The sequence below is a fragment of the Emydura macquarii genome, unplaced genomic scaffold (genome assembly GCF_026122565.2).
Source record: "Emydura macquarii macquarii isolate MOO-44397 ecotype Brisbane River unplaced genomic scaffold, CSIRO-AGI_Emac_v2 contig_2863, whole genome shotgun sequence".
NCBI lineage: Eukaryota > Metazoa > Chordata > Testudines > Chelidae > Emydura > Emydura macquarii.
Window position 1 is genome coordinate 4,107,181 of NW_027133000.1, and position 23,861 is coordinate 4,131,041.

Here is a 23,861-nt window from a genome sequence, read left to right on the forward strand (position 1 = left end):
AGTGGGGGGAGAAGGACCTCCATGATAGCCTTTGGTCCAGTGGTTAGGTTACTCACCTGAGATGTAGAAAATACTGGTTTAATTCTCCTCTTGTCCTGCTGAGAAGGGATTTAAACCAGGATCCCACTACCTCTCAGGTGGGTGCCCTAACCATTGGACTGTAGGAAAAGTGGAGTTGGCAGAAAAGCGTAGAACAGCTGGTCCGTCCCACGGGATGAGAAATGTGTCTGCAATGGACCCAGGGCTGTGCCTCTGAAAGGAGCAGAACCTCCTGCACTTTTTGCTGCGTTCTGAAGCGAACGGATCTACCTGGGGCACGCTCCACCTCTGGAAGACATCAGCCAACACATCTGGGTGAATCGACCACTTGTGGGTGAGGAAAGATCTGCTGAGGCTGTCTGCCAACATGTTCTGTCACCCCAGGAGGTATGATGCCGCTAGGTGGATCGACTGAGCGATGCAGAATTTCCACAGACTGAGGGCTTCCTGGCACAGGGGAGAGGAGCGAGCTCCACCCTGTTTGTTTATATAAAACATCGCTGTCATGTTGTCCGTCAGAACTGACACCACCTTGCCCTGTAGATCATCCTGAAAGGTTTGGCAAGCGAAATGCACTGCTCTTAGCTCTCTCACATTGATATGTGCAGCAGTCTGCCTGCGTCCACAGGCCCTGCATCCTGAGGGAGCCTAGATGGGCATCCCACCCCAAGTCTGAGGCGTCCATCACCAGACACATGGAAGGCTGAAGCGACTGGAAGGGGAGACCAGCACATACCCTTTGGTGCTCGCACCACCAATACAGGGAATTTAGAGCCTCGGGTGGCAGACACCACTTTGTCCAGTGCGTTGTGCACTGGGAGATATGCTGTTGCTAACCAGGACTGTAGAGGTCTCAGTTGCAGCCTTGCGTGCTGGACCACATAAGTGCATGCTGCCATGTGCCCCAGCAGTTTTAAGCAGTTTTGGGCTGTCTCTCCAGTTTTGAGGGTCTCTCTCCAGGCCCCTTATTATATCCCTGATGGCCAAGAACTGAGCTTGGGGAAGGGACGCCCTTGCCTGCCCCAAGTCTAACACTGCCCCAATAAATTCTATTCTCTTTGTGGGGACCAGTGTTGATTTTTGCTTGTTGATCATGAGACCGAGCCTGTTGAGAGAGGTCCTTATCACCTATAGGTGCATCTCCAGCTGGGCTCTGGTGTGTCCCTTGACCAGCCAATCATCCAGGTAAGGAAATACCTGAATCCTTTGCCTCCTCAGGAAGGATGAGACTATCGCAAGACATTTCATGAACACTCGGGGCGCCACTGACAGACCGAAGGGCAGTACCGGGAACTGCAGGTGCATATTGCCTAGCACAAAGCAAAGAAACCCTGAGTCTTGGGACAGTGGCCACATGAAAGTACGCATCCTTCAAATCAAGGGCAGCATACCAGTCTCCCGGATCCAGTGAGGGAATGATGGAAGCCAAGGAAACCATGCGGAACCATATCTTGCTCAAAAACCTGTTCAGGTTTTTCAGGTCTAGAATGGGGCGAAGCTCCACTTTAACTTTTGGGATTATAAAGTAATGGGAGTAAAACTTCTTCTCCCTCAGGTCATGAGGCACCTCTTCCACTGCCCCCAACCTCAGAAGTGACTGCACTTCCTGAAGAAGCAGCTGCTCGTGAGAGGGGTCCCTGAAATGGAACGGGGATGGGGAGTGGGTGGGAAGAAGGCATGGAAGAAACTGGAGCGAGTATCCCAATTTTACCGTGTGCAGGACCCATTGGTCCGACATAACTTGGGACCATGCATGTTAAAATTGGGATAAATGGTTGCAAAGCAAGTGATGGGTTGGATCTGGGCCGTCCTCGGGTGCATCCTCAAAAGTTCTTCTGCCGCAACTGGCCCTGGTTCTGGCAGGAGGTGTGATGGTTATTCCTCCTGCCATTTTGACCCCGTTTCTGATTATAGTTCTGTCTCAGTTGGTAAAAATGGGGCTTGGGTTGTGGCTTGAAGGGCTTTCTTTGAGACGCTGGTGTGTGCAGGCCTAAAGACTTTAGAATGGCCCTTGAGTCCTTCAGGCTCTTAGAATCCGTCTGGGACAAGAATAACTTAAAATGGGAGGTCCTGGATGGTCGTTTGAACCTCCTGAGGGAGGCCCGAAGCCTACAGCCACAAGCTTCTCCTCATGGCCACCCCGATGACATGGCATGGGTTGCTGCATCCAAGGCCGACTGGAGCAGAGTCCTGGATACCACTTTGCCTTCTCTAACCATGGCCATGAATTTGGACTTGGACTCTTGTTGCACAGAGTCCTTGAATTTGCCCATTGATGCCCAGGAGTTGTAGACATACCTACTTAGGATCGCTTGCTAATTCATGATCCTAAGTTGGAGCCCTCTGGTGGAATACACTTTCTGCCTGAAGAGCTCCAACTTTTTGGCATCTTTGGGTTTTTGTGTGGGCCCCTGCTGACCTTGCCACTCTTTTTCGTTAGCGGCAGCTACCACCAACGACCCCGGAGTGGTGGGGGGTATAAAAATGTTCATGCTCCTTGGATGGCAGAAAGTATTTCTTCTGTACCCTTTTAACAGTAGGGGGTAGAGAGGCCATCTGGGATGGCCGCTGGGGTAGCTCCCACTACTGCTTTGTCTGGGGACAAGGAGGAAGATTCCCTCACAGGCCCTGGGATCTCCTGCCCCTCAGCAATGGCCGGGTCATGTGGTGCCATCTCACCTCCCCCAGTACTGGGTTCCTGGAGTCCATCCAACTTGGTGCCCAGGTCTGAGGCATCTCCAACGTCTGGCAGGGCACTCGCGGAATGAGAGGGCCGTGGTCTGGACCCAGAGGCCAAAGAGTATGACCTGCCTGAGTGGAACCCTTAGGCCTGGTGGTATGCCCAGGGGGTCCAAAAAGGCCACTGTGATGGCATCTGCCATTGGGACGGCCATTGCACCGAGGGAGGCGGCAGCCCCTCTGGTCTCTGTCTGCTCTGGCACCAGCTTCTCCTGGATACTACTGACTCCGCTTCAGAGTCCAAGGAGAATCTTTTGCTGCGTGGAGACCACAGTGGTGTGGTGCCGGGGATTGGTGCTGCAAGGAGTGTGATCTGTCTCCTTGATCAGCCCCTTCACCACCTCAAAGGTTTCGGGCGTGGAGAGGAGCTGTAAATCTTCCTCCAATATCTCCCTTGTCAGAGATGCCTCTGGCACTGGACTCAACAGACCCCTTCTCGGGGCTGGAGTCACTGGTGCTGCACTCCACTGAGAGTCCGGACTCAAGTGGCCCAGCATGGGTGTCACTCTGCCCACTTCCTTTCCCGATGATGTCAGTGAATGCCCTCTCTCAGACTTCTTCTTAGGCGGCACTGGTGATGGGAATGGTGCCGGAGAGGTGTGTCAGTGCCGCAGCTCCTTAGCAGAGTCCTTCAACTGCGGCCCTTCCCTTACTGATGCTGGAGCACTCCGCACCGAGGCCAATTTGCTGGCTTGCTCCCCAGAAGTGCCTGAAGGGCGAAGAGCTTCCTCCATCATTAGAAATTTGAGCCTTTGGCTCCTCTCTTTCTGGGTCCTTGGATGGAAGCTTCGACAGAACTTGCACTTGTCCCGCAAGGGACACTTCAGGCAGGAGGAGCGCAGGTTGTCCCTGGGCATAGGCTTCTTGCAGGACCCGCACAACTTGAAGCCAGGCATGCCCCAACCCCGGTACGGGGTGGGCAGATCTAAACTACCTGCTAATCGGGTACTCTATCCAAACTAAACTACTACAACTAACGTTTAACTACTTAACTATTTACAGGTACTTAACGAGAAGTGATATGAAGGGGGAATTACTTGCTAAGCAAGAGAAACCGGTTTTTCCAGCGACTGTCATGGGTGGTAAGAAGGAACTGAGGAGGGAAGGATCAGCAGGGCCCTATATAAAGTGCCATGGAGGCGCAACTCCAGGGGGCTCCACAGCTGACCCTACGGGTACTCTGGGGGAAAGACTTTCTGGCAGACCATGTATGCAGCACGCGCACATCTAGTTTGGAATTGACATAAGCAAGCACTTGAAGAAGAACATGTTATTTTGAGTATCTGTTGTTTTATGGCTTTGGACATTTTCTTGAGGTTTGTGCTGATACTCATGCTGGTAGTGAGTGAAGAAATCCAGTCAGTTACAAAGGCCTGGTCTACAGCTGAAGGCGGCAGTCGACAGGAGATACGCAATCTACTTTACGTAGCTTGCATATCTCCTGTTGAATTACTTTTACTTACCATGGCATCTGTGCTGCACCGACAGGAAATTTCCTCCAGTCGAGGAAGTCTTATGCTTTTTGTGAGGGTGGGTTTACGGCGTCGACAGGAGGGCACTTTTGGGATTGACTAAGCAGGTCTCCATTGCCTACTCAATTGATCCCACGGTACTGCCAGTACCACCAGCAGCATAGACATACCTAAAGTGTTTAGGTCTCTATACTCTCTGCTAGGTTTGAACAATCTCTGCATGTATTCATTTTTATTATTCCTTGCTTTCAGTATAGTTCTCCATTTTAACAGATATCCCAGTGCATACACAACATGAAATGTAATATTCTCCCCCCACACCCAAAAAAAATAATCAGATGCTTTAATTTCCTTATGGTTAAGCATGCATTTATTAGGGAACCTTGCAATGAACTAATTTCAGTACAAAACACTTTCCACAAAAATCATTACATTTATAGAACACATAGCATTTTCAAAGATTTGTTTAAACATTTCTTCCAAAAATTGCTATCCTAAGGTAGACCTAATCTTCATTTCTGTGTGTGTAAGTGGTGAAAAGGGAGTATTTAGTTCCCAAAGCTTCACACATTATATTGAGAAATAAGGGACCTTCCCACATGATGGGTAATCCAATCAAAGAAGCTGGCTACTTTTGTATAAACTCCAGGGTATCCTTTAACTCCACAGTTTTCACCCCAACTCACAATACCCCACACATATGCCACATTATTTGAATCCATACAGACCAAGGGTCCTCCTGAGTCACCTTTACAGGAATCTATGGAACCATCAAAGGTACCTGAGGCAAAAGAGAGAGGAAATAAAAACAACGGAAATTTATTATGTATGTTTTTCCTATTGTGAAGACTGCAAAACTTCTTTTCTAAAATCATAGATGGCCAAATTCTCCTCAGTTACATAACAGAACTTCAACTAATGTCCAGTAACTGAGTGAAGTTACTCTGGTTTTATACCAGAGTATCAGAGCAGAATTCAGTCCATTGTATTTTGTTGTTGCAAAAGTAATCTATAGAAAATAAACCAAAGCAAAAAAGTAGGGTTTTTTTTTAACTTAGTATAGTGCTTCTGAAAAATAGATCAAGTGTGAAGAAAGTGAAAATACCATAATGCAGAGTCATTGCCTCAGTGCTAGAACGTTACCTCTGGCTTTAGCTGCTCTCTTACTAAGAGGTCTACTTTTTCCCATACATTTTAGCAGGGTCTTTCAACTTGATAGGGAGGAACCACTACTAACCATGAGAGTAGTTCAGTCTCTATACCTATCAAAGTGTGGCCTCTGGAGCTTTCCCAAAAAGTGTATCAGCTATTGCTGATTGTGGTATTTCTGTGATATGGACAGTGAAGAAAGTGAAGTGTGATGGCCAGCCACGTAGTACTTGATTATGCAATCCTTACTCATGCTGATGGGCATGTACTTCCACAAATAGCAGTCCTCAGTTCCAAAATCATATTGAAGGTTTGTGTTTTGTTTTGCTTTGAGAAGGGAAAGTTTCTCCTTAATATCAGTTTTCTTCTTGACTTCTTAGACATTGACTTATCTCTACAAGTTCACCTTTGATTAATATCTTAGGCTAGTGGTTCTCAATAAGGGGTACACGAATCCCTAGGAGTATGCAGAGGTCTTCCAAGGGGTACATCAACTCATCTAGATCCGTGTTTTTCAACCTGTGGGACAGGTTGGAGGGGAAAGGGGTTTGCAAGTGCAGGGCTGGCATTAGGGGATGGCAAGCATGGCAGTTGCCCAGGACACCATGCCACAGGGGACCCTGTGAAGCTAAGTTACATGCTTCAGCGCAGGGTGGAAGGGCTCAAGCTTCAGACTCCTGAAAGTGGTACAGTACTTTGAAAGGTTGAAAACCACTGTCTTTGGCTTTTATATTGCTAACTGCCTTACACATATAAATACTATCAGTAGAAAAGTATGGCAGACCTAGGAGATAAAATTGGTGGGTCCCATAGGACTCATTTCCTTGCAGGGCACCAGTCTGAATTCACTCTTAGCTTAATTGGACTACTTTTCATTATTTTCTGTTAAAATTATTCTTTTAAGCATTGCCTTTACTTACTTGAATTAAGGGAGGGAAAGTCCCATCTGTCATATTAATTGTATACAAGGAATAAGTTTAAGCAAGCTTGTGGCAATTTTTCTAGTAGCTTGAAAAGTTAAAATTTTGAATTCAAGGCTCTAACTTCAGCTTACAGAATGATAGCCCATAGTGCTAATTCTTTCTGACCAGGCAAATTAAAGTCAATGGGACTACTTGTCCTTTAAGTTATGCATGTGCTTAAGTACCTTGCTGAATCAGGACCAAAGATAGTAAAGGCCAGATTTTCAATGGGCAGTAGCCTACTTGTGCATGCAAAATCACATACAGAACTGGATGCTGAAATTTGCATGCATAATCACAGCAATTGCATGTAGTCATGGTAACTGCACTTGCAAACATAGGTGTGTAGTAGTACATGCAAGTGGGTCCCAAATATCTGCATCACTTTACAGCAGATCTAGTAAGAGCATTTTGGCTCCTTATCACTTTGCTAAGAGCTTCACTATGGTGTGTAGTTTACTGTATTTCATGGCTATAAGAGAGCACTGGGTGGTAGGACTTCAGATATTAGGTGAGGTGGGCTTGATGATGACACCAGAAAGAAATAATAGTGATGCAATTGCTTGCCTGCACATTCCATTCCTTTAAAAAAGCGCTCTTCATAGATATCTGAACAGTTTGGAAATAAATGAATGTTGCCCCAACGAAGAACAAATTGTTTGGTATAACCTAAAAAAAAAAAAAGAACTTTTAAATTTAAAATGCATTTTAGACACAGTCAAATCAAAAGTTTCATACTTGCTTTCTGACTCAATATAACCTATTCAGTTACATACAATACTCACTTTAAATGCATGCATACTTTCTCCTTGTACATAGTGTAGCGTATCAGCCAGGTAGAAGCAGTACTATTTAACTACAGAATCACACACAGCAGTTACATTTTCTGACACATTTTTTAGCTAATTGCAGTTCTTGACCACCTGGCTTGTTTCCTCATTTTCTGTCAGTGCTTGCAATTTATATACTACACAATATGACAAACGGTTGACTGTCTTTTGTATTTTCTGTGAGGAAGGGAACCTTAATCTAGGCAATTTAATTTAAAGGAGGACATTAGATATATCTAAGAATATCAGAATCCTCGAAGAACTAAATACAGGCCATACTTAAGACTTATTTTTGTTTAATTTCAGTCTGACACTTAGACTTTAAGGTCTGACACTTAGACTTTAATATGATCATCTAGTCTGATCTCCTGCACAATGCAGGCCACAGAACCTCACCCACCCACTCCTCTAATAGACTCCTAACCTCTGACTGAGTTATTGAAGTCCTCAGATCATGGTTTAAAGACTTCAAGATACAGAGAATCCACTAGCAAGTGACCCATGCTCCATGCTACAGAGGAAGGTGAAAAAACCCTCCGGGCCTCTGCCACATAAGGGGCCTTTAGATAAAAATGTTATCTGAATCCATCCCATTTTTACCCTGCCCATTCTAGCTCTTCAGCTCAGCTTCCTAAATGGACCAGCATTATAATCCTCATGATCTTATTCAGAGTAAACAATTGTTGTGGTAGCTTGCAGTATTTTCAATGTTTAATTATTTTGTCAAAGCCCTAGAAATTGCACTCTCCTCCCATCTCCAGGAGTGCCATTCAGATTTTAGTACAACTTTAACTGTGACTCAAGGGGCTATGCAGAACTCTAGGTTTTTTGCAGATAATAACTTAGAAATTAGCTGACAGGAGCACTATATAAAGAAAGAAAAAAATACACAAACACCAATTACAGCCAGATTTTAAGTTTGTATGTAAGTATAGATCCCTGAGGAGATAATACAGCAAGATAGTTCCAATCCCAAACCTTGAGATTTTTAATTTTAGAGCTTTGAAATGATATCAGATACACAAGTTTGATACTTTGTACACAATCATTAGTAGAGATGTTTAAAATCTGCTTACCCCTACAATTGATGTTTTTTAAATGGCTTATGTTCCAAATTGTGAAGAGAGAATGAGACTGTTAATTTGTTCCAGGAATGTTTAAAGGTAACTAGATTTTTTTTAAACAAACAAACAAACAAAACCACTACAGATATGAGCTAAAATGGATAACGCTGTGGTCTCATCTTGGCAAAATTGTCAATGGCCTTGTTGATAAGCCCCAGGAGGTGGTGGGTTGTGGGATTTGTAGGAACAGACTGGGAAAAATCAGCAAAATGAACATGACTGCATAGACGTGTGTGTGTGACATGGTTGCCAGATTTCTATTGCATCAATAGTTCAAAGTCAATTAAAAAGTAGCCCAATCTATTTATTTAAACAACTTTTTAAATTAACACATTGGTCTTTACCTTTAAAAAGAATCATTATCTGGAATATAATTAAATGATGGATATTAGTAGCATGGGTCTTCAACAAATTTTGGCAGCCAAATTCTTACAAATTGTTCAGATTGGCTTGGGTTTATGTTCACTGAAGGGTTTACACAAATAGTTACAATAAATACAAAGGATTAAGTTGGAGGGAGGTTTCTAGTGTGTTGTTGTAAGGATTGATGACCGTAAACATCACCTCAGTGAAATTCACGATGGTACTCAAGTTTGTGAGACTCTGCCATACCCTCAGAAATGTTAACAAGTGAGTTACAACAGGAAATAAGAATACTTACCAGCTGGAAGAGAAGGAGATACAGTGGAGGGCTGCAAAATGGCTGCTTAAGGGCAGCAGTTGAGGGGCAGCAGCTCCTCAGAAGGTATTCTGGGAAAAAGATCCTAGAAAAGTGCAACCCTACTCCGCGGAGATTTGGTAAAATCTGGGCATTCACAGATGAATCAGTGTTTCTGTCTCATAACCTACGGACCTGACCCAAAGACCATTGTGGGCAAAGAAAAGACTTCTACAGACAAGTGGAACTGTATGTAGAATGGCCACACTGGGATACTGACATTCACTACAAAATTAGAGAGTTGGAAAAAAATTGGGAAAGTTTTAAGTGTAATTTAAATTAAATTTGTGGTGGTGGCAGCACATGCTTGTTTCTTCACAGCAGGGAAATTTTATAAGTGGTTTATTCAGCAGCGCTGCTCCTGCAGCCTGAAACTTCCAAAGCTAGCCCGTCTGTAAGGATAATTATCCCCTGTATGTGCCTGAGCAGCCCTGTGTCTACTGGGGTCACAAGAGGCTTGCTCTTGCTTTTTTAACATGTGGACATCTGAAGGTGAGGGGCAGATCATGATGAAATCTGCAGCAAGCATCCTTCAACCTCAGCATAGCACTTGAGAGCTTTCTTCCTTTCACCACTCACTGAGCGTGTTTGTTTCAGGAATGAAAAAGAGCTGCAGAGGCTCCCAGCCCTGCTATTGGTTCTGTCAGGTACACCTCTGCATTCTTATTTGCTGAGCAAAGAACATGCCAGTGAAGGGAGAAGAGAAAGCCAGGGTGCTCCCAGCCGGTGAAACAAAACTGGGGGTCCAGAGCCCCCTGCCTGCCCCTAAGTGGCACCCCTGCCCATCTCTCCTATCTTAATTTCCCTTCATTCTCAATCTCTTTTTCTTTTCTTTCTTTTCACTGGAAAAGGGCTGCTAGATGACTGAGTCACATTGTATTCCAGAGGGGTAGCCATGTTAGTCTGTATACAGCAAAAACAACGAGAGTCCTGTAGCATTTAAAGACTAACACATTTCATTTCTGCAGGCATAAGCTTTCGTGGGTTGTAACCCACTTCGTCTGATGTAAGGAATAGAAAGGAGGTATATATATACATCAACGGGTAAGGAACAACAATGGGGAAGGAAGGTATAAGCAAAGTCCATTCAGTTAGAGTAGTTGAGGCCTATTCACAACCATTGATTAGGAGGTGAGAATGTGTGAACAGTGACAGATGAGTTCCAGCTCCACAAATCAGACATAAAAAATGGTAACATGCATAAACCAGTTGGAGAGCATTTCAATCTCCCAGGACACTCTGTAGCTGACTTGAAAGTTGCTATATTTCTACAAAAACACTTCAAAAACAGACTTCAAAGAGAAACTGCAGAGCTGGAACTCATCTGCAAACTTGACGCAATCAAACTGGGTCTAAATAGGGACTTGGAATGGTTATCTCATTACAAGAAGTATTGTCACTGTTCACACATTCTCACCTCCTAATCAATGGTTGTGAATAGGCCTCAACTACTCCAACTGAATGGACTTTGCTTATACCTAACTTACCCTTTGATGTGTATATATATACCTCCTATTTGATTTCTATTCTTTACATCTGATGAAGTGGGTTACAGCCCACGAAAGCCTATGCCTGCAGAAATTAAATTTGTTAGTCTTTAAAGTGCTACAGGACTCTTGTTGTTTTTATTGTATCTTAGGGACAAACTATTAAATGTTGAGGGACAATAAAGCATAAAGCATAGTCTCCTTTGTATCATTTTAATCACAGGCCACTTGTGATCAAATCTTGGAAACTGGTTTTCTAAGTGGAGTGTTACTAGAGGGTAATATAATATAATATAGTAATATAATATTAATATTGTAGCAGTTTAAAATGTAGCTTCCATGCCAGTCTTTTAATTTACCATATGCTATTAATCAAGTACTGTAATTCATGAGGGAAATGATCACCTCACCTCTGTGGCAAAAACAGAGCTCATTAAAAAATGTCCGGTGCTTCTACACTCCTTGAACGACTGAAGTAAAGAGCTGCACCATTGTATGGCTGAGCTCCAAGAAGAGAAGAGTGATAAAGAAAAATAGGAGGATGCAAACTTTTCAGGATCCTTTACTGTGATTCACATCCAGGTCTTTACCCCACGCAGACTGGCAAATAAGTTATCAAAACACACCATTCATCTGTGCAAATCAGTCAGGATGCAGAGTTTTACTTACTATTTTCCTCAATGTTGTCTTCTCCCATCTCTGCAGTATCTTGGCCGCCCAGCCTCGCTCTCCTTACCACCATGCTTTTTGTCCTCTTTCTCTCTCTTTCCCCTCTATCCCACTCAGTTTTCCTCTCCATTTATGTAGACCCCTCTTTCACTCCAACAATATCTTCCCTTTCACTTCAACCTTGAGTGCCTTCCCCACTCCAGACCAACCTAAAGTTATGTTTTTGTGTTATAAATAAAACAAATATGCTAAAAATAGACATCTAACATGACGTAGTTGATCACTTTGCATGTATGTTGTATTCCTTCCCCACTTCTCTCCATATTTTGGTTTTTAAAAAAAATCTATTTAGATTGTAAACTCTTTGAGACAAGGACTGTGTCATCCTAGGAGTTTGTACAGTACTTAGCATAATGAGGTTCTGATCCAGATGGGAGCCTTTTGACACTACCATAATATAAATAATTCATTATAATAAACTAAAAATCAAATACCATCTGCTAGTCCCCAGCCGGAAACCTTGCATTGATGTCCAGATCTGAACAGATATTCTGACCAGGGAACACAGGCAGGTATGCTGTATGCTAGTGAGCATGGTTTTCCTTTGTCATTACTTTTCATCTCCAGCAAAGCAATGTCATTCTGATAACTTGAGGCATTATAGTTTTCATGGATTATCACTTGTTTTAGTTTAAAAGTATCTATCTCCTGGTTATAGGCAATTGTATCTATTATTCCAGTCCATATCCGATACTGATTAACTCGACTTTGTCTGTAAAAGAAATGTCAGTTATATTTTGTTAATAAATACAAATGTAAACTCTGGCTTACAGTAAGTGTTATGCCAATTAGCAATTCATCAGCATCTCTATAGAACAATAATTAATACCACATATTCAGTATTATTCCTCCTCTGCCCAGGATGATCAGGGCTTTCTGAACTGTATCAAGTGTGGGGGCAGATACCACTTATTGTATAGTGCTACATCTGACATGGAAAAATATTTACAATAGCTCAAAATATATTGTTAGTATTGCCTCAGTGGGAACGCTGGGAGGATCATGCTTCTCTGGTTGTGCCCCAGTATGTACAGGTACTGTGGTGCAGACTTCTCTCTTCTCACTCACTCACTCACTCACTCTAGTGGAAGTATGCCCAGCCTACTCCATGGGCCAGAATGGAGGTGATATTGAAACCATCACTTCCTCCTCCCCATTCATCCATGCATGCTTTGGGGAAATGTACACTCCCAAGGTGTACACACGGAATAGTTCCTGTACTCGCACAAGGACAGTGAAAGATTACTATCTGCCTTTTACTGCATGCTCTGCATCTGACATGGTAACAGGATTTCTCTATCACTAGAAACACTGGGTTGCTGCTCCCACCTCAAACATCCTGCTTTTTCTAAATCTTCTGCTATCGATTAAACAGAACCGATCTGTGCATCTATGCACCATCATCTATGCATTGTGTAACTTAGGATTTCATGGAAAATGTAGGAGAGCGATAAAAGTCATCCTAATGCATTAAGACATGTTATAGTCATGGAGTCCATGGGAGTTCTGCCATATGGGTTCAGTGAGAGCAGGGTCAGACCAATGACCCAGGAAACATCACCAATCATGTCAAGCAACTGCATAGGCATCCTTATCTTTTCATCTTTTAGGTGTAAATGTACATCAACAGTGACACTTCTTTAGCTAGTAGTAAACAACATCTTAAACAAGTGAAATATGCATCTAGGCTGAACAAATTATATGAATGAGTGAATTAAAAATATATATATGAATGAATTTTAGAGTGCTTGCACAGAATCATTAAAGCCTTCTTGCAACCCTCTTGATATTCTAATGCACAATCTGCCAGTTAAGTTAAATGGTGACAAAATAAAGGCCATGTTTGCCCTATGCTGTTTTTCCACATGTAGGGGAAAGGAAAGGGAGAGTTTTGACTCAAGGAATTTCCCGTTCATTTTTCTATCAGATGTATGTATAGGCTATTATTTCCTCTCCCCCCACTTTCTCCCAAACCCCTGTGGAACCAATAGGAAATTCAGTTCCCAAAACAGCAGGTGGCCTGAGGAGATGTCCCACAGGAGATCTGTGGAGATCATAATCTTCTTCATACCTCCCCTACTGATTACCCTCCCCTCCAATGGCTGTGTACTAATGCTGCTTCAAGCAGTTTAGCCGCAGTAATCATAGATTTGATTCCTGGAGTGAGAGTCTGTGCTGCGCTTTGGAGGTGCAGCACTGAATTTGCAGCCTCAAGAGAGTGGGGGCCTTATGGTGGCTTTAAGAATAGTGGGAGTTGGAGACAAAGCCACTTGGGCTGCAGGCCCTTGACTGTGGAATTCCCTTCCTCAAGAACAGCAGACCTAACCTGACCATCTTCAAGATAAATTGAAAGATCTAGCCCTTTGCCCCAGCTTTTCCATAGCACAATAATGATAATTTTAAAACAGATAGAAAAAGCACGCAAACCCCCTCAACTGTTTGACCTTGGAACAGGGGAAAGAAGACTAAATAGAGGAGAATCTGGAGGCTCTTCTACCTGCAGGAGAACTATGTAGGAGCAGGCAGAATAGCCTTGAAATTTTCTTTAACTTACACTTGGCTCATCTTGCTCCTGAAAAGGAGAAGAGTATTTACAAGACCACCCATTATAGAATTATGTAATTTTGATACCATAGTGATCTGTGCTGTATAAATGTTAAGATAAACAGTATTAAAAAGTAGAGAAATCTTTTCAGACATTAAGGAGGACCCCATCTGGAAATCCTTTATGATAGAATCAGTGAACATGATGGGAATGGGGCTGAGAGAGCTAGAGGGAGACGGATGCGATGATGTTGACTGGGCTGAATCTACACAACAATGATGCTAAGAATTTAGGAGCTGAGCATGGAGATTGGTGTTCAGACTTTCTCCTGGGTTTTTGGTTTGTTTAATTATAGTAATTTTTGGTTTGCTGACTTGTGTGACAATGTATTTTTTCCCTATGCAATTGGGAATCAGCAAAAAAACAGACGAGAAGTACGAGAACCTATCAAATGTTTTCTCTGCTTTGCAAGAAGCAAACCATTTCTACAATGGATTTTACCTGACACAATGTGCAGCAGTCAGAATCCAACAGCCACCGATATAAATTCCTCCACAGTTCACTGAGCCACTACCTTCTCTAATTGCTACTTGCCACGGAAATTCACCCTGTAAAAAATATCTGCACGGTTCATGTTATAGGATCTCGTCCTATATGATCAAATATAATATGTGACTGTATCATTGGGCACACTATTCAGGTTTTAATTCTGCTTTAACAGGATAGTCTTTCTAGCTACAGTATTTTGCTAAATTATTTGCTCCAGATTTTGCTGGTGTACCTTCACTACACACCTGTTCTGCAGTGCTGCATTATGTAACTCTAAAGTACAGTGGTTAGGGGGTTTGCATTTCTTTAAAATGGGGCAGTATAAAATTTGTGCAGTTGTTCAAAATACTACTGTGCAGCTCCATAGTTTCACAGATAGTGTTTTTTTTCTCTTATCTTAAAAAAAGGGAAATTAAATGCAAAAAATCTCAGTTAAGAGTGCAAATTGGAGTCAATCCTATGGCGCACACACAATTTCCCTTGGAGAACAAAAAGTTTCTATTCAAGCCTTAACTATTGCTTTTCTGACATCTTTCGATATGTCTACACTTCAAGCTCGGGGTGTGATTCCCAGTTCAAGACGATATACACTAGCTGTGATCATGTTAGTTTGCTAAAAATAGCGTGCAGTTGCGCTGGTGCGCTGGGGTAGCTGAGTACATGTTTGTCTGAGACCATGGACGTGTACTTGGGATGGCTCACACTGGCACAGCTACATTCTATTTTTAGCATGCTAACTCAATGAGCATAGCAGGGGTATGCCTCCTTGAACTGGGAATCACATCCCCAGCTTGAAGTATAAGACTTATCCCTTCTGTTCACAATTGCAATTTTACAAACTTACTAGGTTTCTGCATTTATTATGCTTTAAGGCATACTTCCAATGGTACATCAAGGTGCTCAAAAGCTAAAGACAACAATGCCCATAGAAATTTTTATCAGATTAGGTCACTTTTGTTCAGGCCCACCAGGTCAGAACAATACCATCCTGCCTGTTTCACCCGTGGCCCCACCCCCACTCTGCCTCAGGCCCTGCCCCCACCCCCACTCATCACCATGTCTGTCCCCCCCTCCTGTTTCATTCCCCTCCTCTCTTCCACACACCCCCTTCCTCCAGGCAGTAAGCAACAGCCTGAAGGGCTGAGTGGGCAGGGGGGAAGGGGACACAATGAGCAGCAGTGGGGGGAGAAAAGGAGGGACGCAAGTGGCGAGCAATGGCAGGAAGGGAGGAAGGAGCAATGTGGCGAGGGGTGGAGTGTGGGTGGGGCTACGGGTGGAAGAGGCTTGGGCCTTTTTAAATTGCCGGGCCCTTGGGCTATTGCCCTCTCCCTCCAGTCAGTGGGTCTGTTTTGTTTTACCTTTCCAGCAGTGTTTCCTCCTATGATTCGCTTCTGTCGAGTTATTCGGTGGTTGGTAACACCACACTTTAACAGAGGCAACTGTGACTTTATTTTTCTTCTCTCTTTAACAAAAAGGGATGAGCATGTCTTTTAAGGAGCACATTAATTTTCATCAAATCAAGAGGGTTTTTTAAAATAATTTGATTTCTGTGGCCATTCAGGACAAGAGTCACATAGAGACTTAGGCGCCTTGCCACCTAGTGGAATTCACAGTCTGGAGTTAGGTGCTTAATATCCCTATACAATGCATGAGGAGAATTAGGCACCCAAGAATGGAATCCACAGGAGCCTGCAAGCTGAGTGAGTGAGGTTATGTGAGGGCTGCCTAAACTAGCTATTAGGAAGTTCAAGGAGAGGGGTGTGGCCTGAGCTCCGGCCGCCAAAGGGAGCTAGGATCCAAATCCAGATCAGAAGGAGGCACCTATCTGTTCTTGGGAATCACAGCTGTGAACCCTCTCCTGAAGTTAGGCACTGAAGCAATTTCTTCCAGGAGGAGGTAGTGATAGTTGTGATCTGGAGAATAGCATCGCAACACTTCCCATGATGGAGGGGAGGCCAGGCCAAATTTGAATGGTGTTGTGATGCGAACCCATGTGCCATGTTGTGACACCACTCATTCCAGAGAGTGAAGTTCTTTCGGTTTGTGTGCAAATCTGCACTGGCATAAAAACAAACCAACCAACCAACCCAATAAAAATATCTAACCCAAAACAACCATTCCCTCCCGCCCACACACACACACACACACATTTGGGCCCTAAGAATGTGACCAGTTTGTCTATGTGTTAATCCATCCCTGGCCAGGTTGCTGGACGTTGTCAGGATTTAGGTGTCTGTACACATGCTTAGCTACTGAAGTTTATGTGCCTCAGGAACTTTAATGGCAGAAACATGTGTGCCAAGGAACTCTAGGCACCTGCAGGGTTGGGTGGCAGCTGAATGGGGGTTTTGCGAATGCCAATGAATGTTGGACCTAGGTGCCCAAACGGGCAGTGAGCACATAGGTCCCTTTGTGATTCTGGCCCACAATTATTTCAGTAATGATAGGAATTCAACACAGTAGAAACTGGAGACTGATTGAAACTCTTGTGGAAAATATGACATCTGTGAGATACTCTGCATGCTGGGTGCAGGGCAAGAGTAACAGGGAATCTAGGGCTACAACTTTCTATGGCTCTTTTTGTTTTTAAAATCTTGTATAGTTTAGATACATCATATGCATATGAGCCTATTACTAGTTTTTCTTCATTTTCTACTTGCAGCATTCATTCATGTAATTGTAACAATATTCCTTTAAATGTGTTTATCTTGCCAAATGGTTCAAACTAATATATACAGGGGTAGATCTTCAACCAGTGTGAATTGCCATTGCATCACTAATGTCAGTGGCATGATGACAGTTCATATCAACTGAGCATTAAGCTCCGCAGTGTACACAAATAAAACATAAAGACAATGCATATGGGAGTACAAATTATTTGATACAATATTAATTGTACAAGAACTTGTCTGAACAAAGCCTTCAAATTCAGCATATTTATCTCAATGTGTGTTTATTACATTTCTTTTTAAAGAATGTAAATGATCAGTTGAAAAATGCCTGATTGCTTTGGAAAGTTCATCCTATGATATGGTATGCAACTGGGCTGGAGTTTTAGTTAAACTTACCTTCATCTGTATCAGAATTTGGGATGACAACATCTTGTTCTGTAGTAAAATAATGAAATATTAGTACCCAAATATTTACAAACATTTCAAATTACCCAAGCCCTTAAATATATGTTTGTGTGTCAAAATAATGGTAGCATGTTATTTTCCTTTTAAAAAAACACATATTTCATCCCAGTTCCTAGTGGATGTTGCTTTATATCACAATATCATATAATATGGCACTCTTTGGCCTTCTCACCTTAAATGATCTGCAAATAACAAGTGGTCTACTAATAAATGTGTGCCAAATACCCCATTAATCAAGATTACAGGGTATTTTGCATCTAAACAACTACATATTGACACTTCTCTCCCTTTCTTTCTTGTTTCACTTGACTAATATCATCTGGTTCTCCTCCACTATGAGACCACCAAAATTCATCATTCACCCATCTCAGGAAGCTTTGTGGAGCCGATAAGAAGGCATGTGGCAGAGTTATTTTATATTTAGGTGGTATGGTTGTGTGCTAAATGCTTCCTTTAGCTTGCTTAATAGGGATATTTGGCACATATGAAATAATTAAAAAGTTTCTTTATTGGACTTGATCCTTCAAGTTTTATTCAAACCACACATCCATTGAAATCAATGAGGATTTTGCCTAAATAAGGGCTGAAATGAAAGTACTTTCATTGTAGATCCTATGCCATAATAGCAGAAGTGATGTAGGTCAAGATTTAAATGGCTAGTTGGTATGGAGATCTTCACACAATGGCAGTCTATAACTTACGTATATAAAAATATACTTATATATAAAATAAAAAGACTTCAAAATATTTCATTGCATTTTAACCTTTTCATATGAACTCTGTGGAAGTAAAATACAAAAACATCCATGTGCACGAAATTCTCTCTCTCTCTGATAAATATATGCAAATACCCCTATACTTATACAGCACTGAGTAGGGAAATATTTATTATATTACCATTATTACAATGATTGTAAATATAAATATACATAAAATAATAGAACATAAACATATTTACCTGGAATTTCTGGGTTTGGCTTTTGTTCACATAGGGCTAAAACACAAAAACATCAGTATAGCTTAAACACACTGTATATTGTTGTATATTGTTCCAGTGAGAGAGTTTCCCAACTCTGCATTTTGCTGATTTTGCAGAAAGCAGTCATTAACTAGATGTTTGGACAGCCTTGGAAAACTCTACTTGCCTTGGCCAAATAATTTATTTACTGATTGATGAATAAAATACTGTTTATTTCTTTATTATCTTCATGGATGGGCAAGTATGTTTTATGCCTCTGCTACTAAATTTTGTTGATGATTTTTCAAGGTTGCATTAGATGTGGCTGCTGGAAAAAACACCCAGATCATATGAATCAAGATTGTTTTTGTTTTTATTCTGACGATATATAGTTTTTTTGGTACCCTCCATGCATAATTTGAATGTGAAACTTCAACCTGATTAGACTACTTAATTACAACAAAACTCAGAGCCAAACAAGAGACGGGTAAAGATGAGTCAGTGGGTGAGACACTTTAGAATAGTTTATCAATCCAAACTGGAATTAAAGATTGGAATGTTTGGACAAATTCTACACAAATAAAATACCTAAATATAGGATTAACAGCTAGAAGACGTGCTCCCCATTTTCCACTCCTTCACGTTCAAGCTTCTTCTTATCACCATCCAAGCACATTCTGCCCTCTATGCTTATTCTCTCTTATTTGTCATTTCTGAATTACACCATCTGTCAGACTGCTTATCTGTCCTCATCTCCCAAAACCATCTTTGTGCTTTCCTCCACGTTGCCCCTTATATTTGAAACAAATCTGTAAAGACACAACCATCTCCTTTAAATCATTCCTAGGGCCCACTTCTATTGCACAGTTTATGATGGCTGGATCACAGGCAAAACATTCTTCCCAGTACCCCAATGCTTTAAAATAATTTGGAACCATAAAGTTGTGCATATAGCTACCCTGTGTAACCACATAAATGTCTCCCTGTTACCTTCATCTTATTCTCCCTCTTCCTCATTGTCCGTCAAACTCACTTGTCTTAAATTTAGATTGTAAACTCTTCAGGACGTGTCTTCCTCTATGTTTGTACAATGTATAGAGCAATGGGCTGCCCAAGCCCCTTTGAACATCACCATAATACACATAATAACACAGTGATTAGCTTTCTGATATAAACTGTATTTTGCCTGCCTTCTTCAACCTCTTAGACAAATCAAACAAAATTATCTGAAGTTTCTCTTGGATAGTCCTCCACCAAAAGAAAATTTGGGGGAATATTGAGGGGTAATCAGACAAGAGATACAATTGTGCAAGAGCTAGAGCAAGAGAGAGTATAACAAGTTTAAAACAAAATAAAACATTTTTGGAAGAGTGGGCTGGTACAGACAGGAAACATTAATATTTGGTTGGATTCCCCATGGGTCTATTGGGGTGAAATACTTCCACCAGTCGTACCCATTCCCCAGCCATGGATATTTGCCACAACAGATGACTCTTTGCAGAATCTGGAGAAAGTGGGGAGGACAATACAATATAATACAAAAAGGAGGGGAGGCCAGGTCAAATTTGAGTGGTGGTGTGATGCGAACCCATGTGCCATGTCATGACACCACTCATTCCAGAGAGTGAAGTTCTCTCGGGTTGTGTGCAAATCTGCACTGGCATAAAAACAAACTAACCAACCAACCAAATAAAAAAATCTAACCCAAAACAATTATTCCCTCCCGCCCACACACACACACACATTTGGGCCCTAAGCATGTGACTAGTTCGTCTATGTGTTAATCCATCCCTGGCCAGGTTGCTGGACGTTGTCAGGATTTAGGTGTCTGTACACATGCTTAGCTACTGAAGTTTATGTGCCTCAGGAACTTTAATGGCAGAAACATGTGTGCCAAGGAACTCTAGGCACCTGCAGGGTTGGGTGGCAGCTGAATGGGGGTTTTGCGAATGCCAATGAATGTTGGACCTAGGTGCCCAAACGGGCAGTTAGCACATAGATCCCTTTGTGAATCTGGCCCACAATTATTTCAGTAATGATAGGAATTCAACACAGTAGAAACTGGAGACTGATTGAAACTCTTGTGGAAAATATGACATCTGTGAGATACTCTGCATGCTGGGTGCAGGGCAAGGGTAACAGGGAATCTAGGGCTACAACTTTCTATGGCTCTTTTTGTTTTTAAGATCTTGTATAGTTTAGATACATCATATGCATATGAGCCTATTACTAGTTTTTCTTCATTTTCTACTTGCAGCATTCATTCATGTAATTTTAACAATATTCCTTTAAATGTGTTTATATTCGTTTGAATCATTTGGCAAAATATACAGGGGTAGATCTTCAACCAGTGTGAATTGCCATTGCATCACTAATGTCAGTGGCATGATGACATTCACATCAACTGAGCATTAAGCTCCGCAGTGTACACAAATAAAACATAAAGACAATGCATATGGGAGTACAAATTATTTTATACAATATTAATTGTACAAGAACTTGTCTGAATAAACCCTTCAAATTCAGCATATTTATCTCAATGTGTGTTTATTAAATTTCTTTTTAAAGAATGAAAATGATCAGTTGAAAAATGCCTGATTGCTTTGGAAAGTTCATCCTATGATATGATATGCAACTGGGCTGGAGTTTTAGTTAAACTTACCTTCATCTGTATTAGAATTTGGGATGACAACAGTTTGTTCTGTAATAAAATAATGAAATATTAGTACCCAAATATTTACAAACATTTCAAATTACCCAAGCCCTTAAATATATGTTTGTGTGTCAAAATAATGGTAGTATGTTATTTTCCTTTTAAAAAAACACATATTTCATCCCAGTTCCTATTGGATGTTGCTTTATATCACAATATCATATAATATGGCACTCTTTGGCCTTCTCACCTTAAATGATCTGCAAATAACAAGTGGTCTACTAATAAATGTGTGCCAAATACCCCATTAATCAAGATTACAGGGTATTTTGCATCTAAACAACTACATACTGACACTTCTCTCCCTTTCTCTCTCGTTTCACTTGACTAATATCATCTGGTTCTCCTCCACTATGAGACCACCAAAATTCATCATTCACCCATCTCAGGAAGCTTTGTGGAGCCGATAAGAAGGCATGTTGCAGAGTTATTTTATATTTAGGTTGTAGGTTGTGTGCTAAATGCTTCCTTTAGCCTGCTTAATAGGGATATTTGGCACATATGAAATAATTAAAAAGTTTCTTTATTGGACTTGATCCTTCAAGTTTTATTCAAACCACACATCCATTGAAATCAATGAGGATTTTGCCTAAATAAGGGCTGAAATGAAAGTACTTTCATTGTAGATCCTATGCCATAATAGCAGAAGTGATGTAGGTCAAGATTTAAATGGCTAGTTGGTATGGAGATCTTCACACAATGGCAGTCTATAACTTACGTATATAAAAATATACTTATATATAAAATAAAAAGACTTCAAAATATTTCATTGCATTTTAACCTTTTCATATGAACTCTGTGGAAGTAAAATACAAAAACATCCATGTGCACGAAATTCTCTCTCTCTCTGATAAACATATGCAAATACCCCTATACTTATACAGCACTGAGTAGGGAAATATTTATTATATTACCATTATTACAATGATTGTAAATATAAATATACATAAAATAATAGAACATAAACATATTTACCTGGAATTTCTGGGTTTGGCTTTTGTTCACATAGGGCTAAAACACAAAAACATCAGTATAGCTTAAACACACTGTATATTGTTCTATATTGTTCCAGTGAGAGAGTTTCCCAACTCTGCATTTTGCTGATTTTGCAGAAAGCAGTCATTAACTAGATGTTTGGACAGCCTTGGAAAACTCTACTTGCCTTGGCCAAATAATTTATTTACTGATTGATGATTAAAATACTGTTTATTTCTTTATTATCTTCATGGATGGGCGAGTATGTTTTATGCCTCTGCTACTAAATTTTGTTGATGATTTTTCAAGGTTGCATTAGATGTGGCTGCTGGAAAAAACACCCAGATCATATGAATCAAGATTGTTTTTGTTTTTATTCTGACGATATATAGTTTTTTTGGTACCCTCCATGCATAATTTGAATGTGAAACTTCAACCTGATTAGACTACTTAATTACAACAAAACTCAGAGCCAAACAAGAGACGGGTAAAGATGAGTCAGTGGGTGAGACACTTTAGAATAGTTTATCAATCCAAACTGGAATTAAAGATTGGAATGTTTGGACAAATTCTACACAAATAAAATACATAAATATAGGATTAACAGCTAGAAGACGTGCTCCCCATTTTCCACTCCTTCAAGTTCAAGCTTCTTCTTATCACCATCCAAGCACATTCTGCCCTCTATGCTTATTCTCTCTTATTTGTCATTTCTGAATTACACCATCTGTCAGACTACTTATCTGTCCTCATCTCCCAAAACCATCTTTGTGCTTTCCTCCACATTGCCCCTTATATTTGAAACAAATCTGTAAAGACACAACCATCTCCTTTAAATCATTCCTAAGGGCCCACTACTATTGCACAGTTTATGATGGCTGGATCACAGGCAAAACATTCTTCCCAGTACCCCAATGCTTTAAAATAATTTGGAACCATAAAGTTGTGCATATAGCTACTCTGTGTAACGACATAAATGTCTCCCTGTTACCTTCATCTTAGTCTCCCTCTTCCTCATTGTCCGTCAGACTCACTTGTCTTAAATTTAGATTGTAAACTCTTCAGGACGTGTCTTCCTCTATGTTTGTACAATGTATAGAGCAATGGGCTGCCCAAGCCCCTTTGAACATCACCACAATACAAATAATAACACAGTGATTAGCTTTCTGATATAAACTGTATTTTGCCTGCCTTCTTCAACCTCATAAACAAATCAAACAAAATTATCTGAAGTTTCTCTTGGATAGTCCTCCACCAAAAGAAAATTTTGGGGAACATTGGGGGGTAATCAGACAAGAGATAAAATTGTGCAAGATCTAGAGCAAGAGAGAGTATAACAAGTTTAAAACAAAATAAAACTTTTTTGGAAGAGTGGGCTGGTACAGACAGGAAACATTAATATTTGGTTGGATTCCCCATGGGTCTATTGAGGTGAAATAACTCCACCAGTCGTACCCATTCCCCGGTCATGGGTCTTTGGCACAACAGACGACTCTTTGCAGAATCTGGAGAAAGTGGGGAGGACAATCGAATCGAATCGAATCCAATCCAATACAAAAAGGAGGGGAGGCCAGGTCAAATTTGAGTGGTGTTGTGATGCGAACCCATGTGCCATGTTGTGACACCACTCATTCCAGAGAGTGAAGTTCTCTCGGGTTGTGTGCAAATCTGCACTGGCATAAAAACAAACCAACCAACCAACCAATAAAAAAATCTAACCCAAAACAAAAATACC

The 23,861-nt window shown here is 41.3% G+C and overlaps 1 protein-coding gene across 3 annotated transcripts in view; it reads right to left on the reverse strand.

Annotated features, from left to right (window-relative positions):
- Positions 1-4,601: 4,601 nt before the first annotated feature.
- CFI (complement factor I) overlaps positions 4,602-23,861 on the reverse strand; it is a 37,233-nt gene continuing 17,973 nt past the window's right edge. Inside the window, exons 9-17 of one of the 3 annotated variants that reach the window (XM_067568263.1) lie at positions 22,127-22,162; positions 21,101-21,139; positions 18,439-18,474; positions 17,412-17,450; positions 15,702-15,805; positions 14,296-14,402; positions 11,684-11,961; positions 6,929-7,030; positions 4,602-5,031 (exon numbers count right to left, since the gene is read on the reverse strand). In XM_067568263.1, the coding sequence (XP_067424364.1) occupies positions 4,814-5,031; positions 6,929-7,030; positions 11,684-11,961; positions 14,296-14,402; positions 15,702-15,805; positions 17,412-17,450; positions 18,439-18,474; positions 21,101-21,139; positions 22,127-22,162 (959 nt within the window). In that variant the 3' untranslated portion in view covers positions 4,602-4,813. The remainder of the gene's footprint in view (positions 5,032-6,928; positions 7,031-11,683; positions 11,962-14,295; positions 14,403-15,701; positions 15,806-17,411; positions 17,451-18,438; positions 18,475-21,100; positions 21,140-22,126; positions 22,163-23,861) is intronic. The other 2 variants (XM_067568265.1, XM_067568266.1) reach the window with 2 other exon arrangements.